The sequence below is a fragment of the Drosophila tropicalis genome, unplaced genomic scaffold (genome assembly GCF_018151085.1).
Source record: "Drosophila tropicalis isolate 14030-0801.00 unplaced genomic scaffold, ASM1815108v1 contig_185, whole genome shotgun sequence".
Lineage (NCBI taxonomy): Eukaryota > Metazoa > Arthropoda > Insecta > Diptera > Drosophilidae > Drosophila > Drosophila tropicalis.
Genome location: NW_027172631.1, coordinates 6,102 through 11,259, shown reverse-complemented (window position 1 = coordinate 11,259; position 5,158 = coordinate 6,102). Strand labels below are relative to the sequence as shown.

Below are 5,158 nucleotides of genomic sequence, written 5' to 3'. Positions count from 1 at the left end.
GACCTCCCGGCAAGCATTACATCCATATTTTAAGCCACCCCCTTTAGCAATGGACTCCTTGATCCTACCTGTGTAACCTGCACACTTATGGTGAACCGCATTCTCACACAGCCAACAAAGAATATAATCATGGGAGTTAACCGCATTAGTGGCAACCGTACAATTATTTTTAGAGCAGACAGCCATTTTAAAAATATACTGACGAGTTCTGACACAAGGGTGAATATGCAGATTAAGCCTTCACAACTAAAGAGTAAAAAGAATGCAAAAAAATACACTGATGATATAACACAAAAACACAATCGGATGATAAAATTTTAATAAAACCGATAATGAGTTTAAAAGTTATAGAAAATTTTCAAATCGCGAAAAAGAATAAAATTATATAAGCTAAAAAAAAACACGTCCGTCCTCTGTAACGGGCAATTGTTTTTCTTCTTTATTCACTGTCTGATGTGGCCTGCCAAACCTTAAGCACGTACATACAAACAGCTTTTTTAAGCCGATATGCATATGCTGTGTAGTGCAAATGATTCTTTCTCCCTGGGAGGTGATTTTTATACCTTTTATAGAGGGTATTATAAAAGTGGTCAGATGTTTGTAACGCACAGAAGGAGACGTTTCCGACCCCATAAAGTATATATATTCTTAATCAGCATAAAGCTGAAGCTGAGTCGATATAGCCATCTTAAGACCTATCGGGCTGAAATTTTTTGTGTGCTTTTTATTATCTGGAGCAGATCAAGTATGAGAATTGTTGGGATCGGACCACCATATCATATAGCTCTAGAAGAAACATTTTCAAAAAATGTTCATCAAAATTCGAGTATCCCCTTGAAATTTGCTAATGTGATAGTATTGGATATATAACATGATATCCCGAAATTTCCGATCGGATAAATAGAACACAAGTCAATATAAATCGGTTCAATCGCTGCCGGCAGTGCTGCTTGCTGTCTACTACGTCATTCGTCATCAACTGTATGTGTATGCGTGCGTTGCTTTGCTTAGGGAATGAGGGAAGAAGAAAAATTGTGGAGTTGAATTGAGTTGCAGGAAACATATTTTGAACATGTAAAATTATTATTGCAAGGGTATCTTAAGTATCTTAAGTACTAGATTAAGAAAAATATCTCAAACTTGTTGTTAGGCTCTAATTTAAGAGTAGATTCAACAAATATATATTAAACGTTAAAAAAAAAAGGACTGCAAGGGTGTATAAACTTATACGGCATAGCTTTTTTGATATTTTTTGTAGACATCAGTTATGGTCAGTCTAGAGCGAACACGTGGGGTAACCTACTTAGATCCAAGGTAGACTGGGGAAACTTTTATTTAATTCATCCCTCTTAACATACATGTTTCCCAGCAGGTTGCAGTCACGGGCAACCCTCAACTATAGTAATTTTTTTACAAATCATCCCGTTTTTCTAAATACTCAGGACTAAATATAGAAAACAAAATGTTTTTAGGTCAATTTTCAAAGCATTAATTTTCTACGGTGCAGCAGTATGCTCAGATACAGACAAATAACACCTAAGCCAGTTGCAACTCAGCCAAAGTCTTGAAGCTTATCTTAAAACTCCCGTTTGATCTAAATTGTCGAGCCCATTGGCTGAATTGGTAGAAATTAGATTATCGCGATAATCGCAATTTCATAACCAAGTATCATGAATCAATTTATTAACAATCTGGCATCAGCTATAGTTTAGATCTCATCTAATTTAGCTTGTATTAAATTACCTAGGGGTTTTCTATTTCATTGATTTTTTCCTCTAATAGTTAAGTCATGGCATACGCCATGTAAATAAATATCTAAGAAGAAAAGGCTTAGTTCTTAGTCTAAACTCTTAATTTATTGTAAGATACCATTCACCTAAAAATCTTTATTTATAACAAAGAGTAAAATAACGTTGAGTTGAACTGAATTGAAATTCTTCTTTACTCATCATCATATAACTCTTCTTTGTTTTGTTTTAGTTTTGCTTTTATACAGTTCGATATTTGTTTCTTTTTATTTCGCTTAAGTTCTTCATTGTGTTTCTGTTTTGTAATTTCCAGATACTTTTCATTTACGTTTTTTTTTTTCTGGCGATTCTTGTTTTCCGCGTACTTGGGTGTCTGAGGTATTTCCTTGGTTTTTATATATCTCTTTATGATCCGGGTTCTGGTCAGCTATTTTTCTTAAGCTTCTTTCTAATTCAATTTTTTTTCGCGTTTTATGGACAAAAGCCGGAATGATATTCTGTCAGCTTTTAGTGCGTCTACGATTACGATGGTACCAATTTTTTCAACCTCGAGCATTCTCAATTTGGACAATTCCTTGATACCTGCTTGCAGAATTTGTTTAAAGTCTTTGGAACCATCTTTCATTTCTTTTAGAACAAATGGATATATACCACGGTAAATCAGTGTTTGTCGAGCTTGGGCAGCTGACCCAGTCAACATTATTATGGGACAACTTGCCCGAAAATGGCTAACTAATTGCGGAATCAGGTCACATGGACTAACTATTAGTATGGCCTTCGCATCTCCTAAAAGGGCCATTTCAGTAATAGCCAAAGACACAGTTGATAGTTGATCTGACGACTTGGTTTTCATAAAATTTTTAACTTCATTTTGAATAGATCCATACCAGAGAGCAGTTTCCACCTTAGCGCAAATTCGAGCCATGCATTTTACACATTCGACAGGGTACATTCCTTTGGCTGTTTCACCGGATAACATAACACAGTCTGCGCCATCAAAAATGGCATTAGCCACATCAGATGCCTCCGCTCGAGTAGGTCTTGGTTTGTTAATCATGGATTCCAGCATTTGTGTGGCACATATAACCGGTTTCCCGATTTTGTTGCACTTGGCAATAATAGCCTTTTGGGCTATTACAACCTCCTCAGTTAGTATCTCAATGCCAAGATCTCCGCGAGCTACCATAATTCCGTCCGAAGCAGTTATTATCTCATCTATGTTAAGCATGCCTTGTTGGTTCTCAATTTTTGATATTATTTTAATGTGCCTGCCGTTGGGTCCCAAAATTTGACGGATCTCGGTTAATGCTTTTGCATTACGAATAAAAGAAGCAAAGATAAAATCCAACTTTTCCTCAACTGCGAATTTAAGATCAGATATGTCTTTTTCGGAAACGGTGGGTAGGTCAATTGGTACACCAGGTAAATTGACGCCCTTTCTTGAACCCAACAATCCGGCATTCTCCACATTGCAAGTAATTATATCTGCATTAATTTGCTTTACTTTCAATAAGATAAGTCCATCATCTAGGAAAAGATCATTACCAGGCTTGAGGAGATTTGAAATGCCTTTATAATCTACATAAATAAGATCTTTGGTGCAGTTGTTCTCTACATCTTTGTTGGTCGATAAATGGACAATATCCCCCCTTTCTAGTTTAATTTCAGTATTATCTAAAGCAATCTTCCCAGTCCGGATTTCTGGACCTTTTGTGTCCAGCGCAATTGCCACGCTTTTATATACACCAACCTCCTTAGTAATATGTGCTATTGCCTCCCTTATAGCTCGAATTGAGTTGTAATGCTCTTGATGTGTACCATGTGAAAAGTTTAGCCGTATTATTCGCACGCCAGCTTTAATAAGATTTATTATGCATTCTGTATTATTTGAAGCCGGGCCAATTGTACACACTATTCCGCTTAAAGGAAACTTTGATGCAGATGCATTAAACTGAAGGCGAGACCTGTAGTCCATTTGGGAATCAAATGGTCCCCTATCCACCATCTCTTTACCTTTTCCCTATAGTGTTCACACTTTATAAAATATTGCTTACATTGATTGTATATTATTACCTTCCAAGTTTTTTTTACTCCTGCATATCCACGAACATTCCAATGAGGTTGTCTTTGTGAATCAAATGGTCCCCGATCCACCATCTCTTTACCTTTTCCCTATAGTGTTCACACTTTATAAAATATTGCTTACATTGATTGTATATTATTACCTTCCAAGTTTTTTTTACTCCTGCATATCCACGAACATTCCAATGAGGTTGTCTTTGTGAATCAAATGGTCCCCGATCCACCATCTCTTTACCTTGCCCCTATAGTGTTCACACTTTATAAAATATTGCTTACATTGATTGTTTATTATTACCTTCCAAGTTTTTTTTTCTCCTGCATATCCAGGAACATTCCAGTGAGGTTGCCTTGACAATGCAGTAAAGCAACCTGCATTGCGATAATAAAAATTAGTAAACAGCAAAATTTTGAAGAAAAATTTTTAGCAATCACATCAAAAAATTATGTTGGAGCTTTATTACTCGTTTTCAATGGTACCAAAGGTAGAAAATCTTGTGAGTTGAATTTATTCTCTGTGATAACTAGATTACTTAACTTAAAAGTGATTCTTGCACTTTATGTATATCACATTGTTAATGCAGTTACTACCTACTTTACCTTCCCCTCATTCAAACTGACTTTGATGAGCACTATGCGAACACATGCATACAGCTATTAAAACGATCAAATGCTGATGAAAAGTGCCCGCACGGGCTATGGATGCCTATCCCTGATCTAAAGTATTAGAAGAGAAGAAAGGAGCAGGGCATGGGATCATTATATAGGATGGGAGAGAAATCGTTAAAGGGAACTGTCAACATAGTGGCACGTTAAGGTCCATAAGTACTCCAGTGTTACACTTAAGTTAACACCAGCAGCAGTATCAGATGCAGCATCAGCATCCAGAAAACAAATATAGAACATGTAAAACCAGAGGGCCGGGGCTAACTTTGACCGCGTCAAAGTTTGTATACCCTTGCAACTTTTTTGGTAACTCTTTCCTTACCTATTAGCCATCAATGTGGAAGAACGTTTTATCTAAAAAGGCTTATGTTTGCGAAAGAATGGCCTACAATCTTAGGAAATAACGAAAATATTGACCAAAGTCACAGTTTTCTACCGATCGTTCCTATGGGAGCTATATGATATAGTCACCCGATCTTTATCAAATTCGACACAGTCATTAACAGATATGTATATTTAATTAAGAAATGTTTAATTTGAAAACAATCACGTTAAAAGTAACGAAGTTATTTACAAAAGTCACTGTTTTCGCCCGATCGTTCCTATGGGAGCTTTATGATATAGTCTCCCGATCTTTATCAAATTTGGCACAGTCGTTTATAAGC

General features: G+C 36.3%; 1 protein-coding gene across 1 annotated transcript; it reads right to left on the bottom strand.

Annotated features, from left to right (window-relative positions):
* Positions 1-1,834: 1,834 nt before the first annotated feature.
* LOC137572071 (pyruvate kinase-like) lies at positions 1,835-4,324 on the bottom strand. The gene is made up of 4 exons (XM_068283850.1): positions 4,126-4,324; positions 3,974-4,072; positions 3,822-3,920; positions 1,835-3,768 (listed from the first exon to the last, which is right to left on the bottom strand). Exons 2-4 carry the CDS (start codon positions 4,055-4,057, stop codon positions 2,197-2,199), a joined length of 1,755 nt encoding a protein of 584 aa, XP_068139951.1. The 5' UTR covers positions 4,058-4,072; positions 4,126-4,324; the 3' UTR covers positions 1,835-2,196.
* Between the last annotated feature and the right edge of the window lie 834 nt (positions 4,325-5,158).

Coding starts and splice junctions, on each gene's coding strand:
- LOC137572071 (XM_068283850.1), bottom strand. CDS start 4,057: ATGGTGGATCGGGGACCATTTGATTCACAAAGACAACCTCATTGGAAT. Junction 3,921..3,973: donor GAGTAAAAAAAACTTGGAAG/GTAATAATATAC, acceptor TGAACACTATAG/GGAAAAGGTAAAGAGATGGT. Junction 3,769..3,821: donor GAGTAAAAAAAACTTGGAAG/GTAATAATATAC, acceptor TGAACACTATAG/GGAAAAGGTAAAGAGATGGT.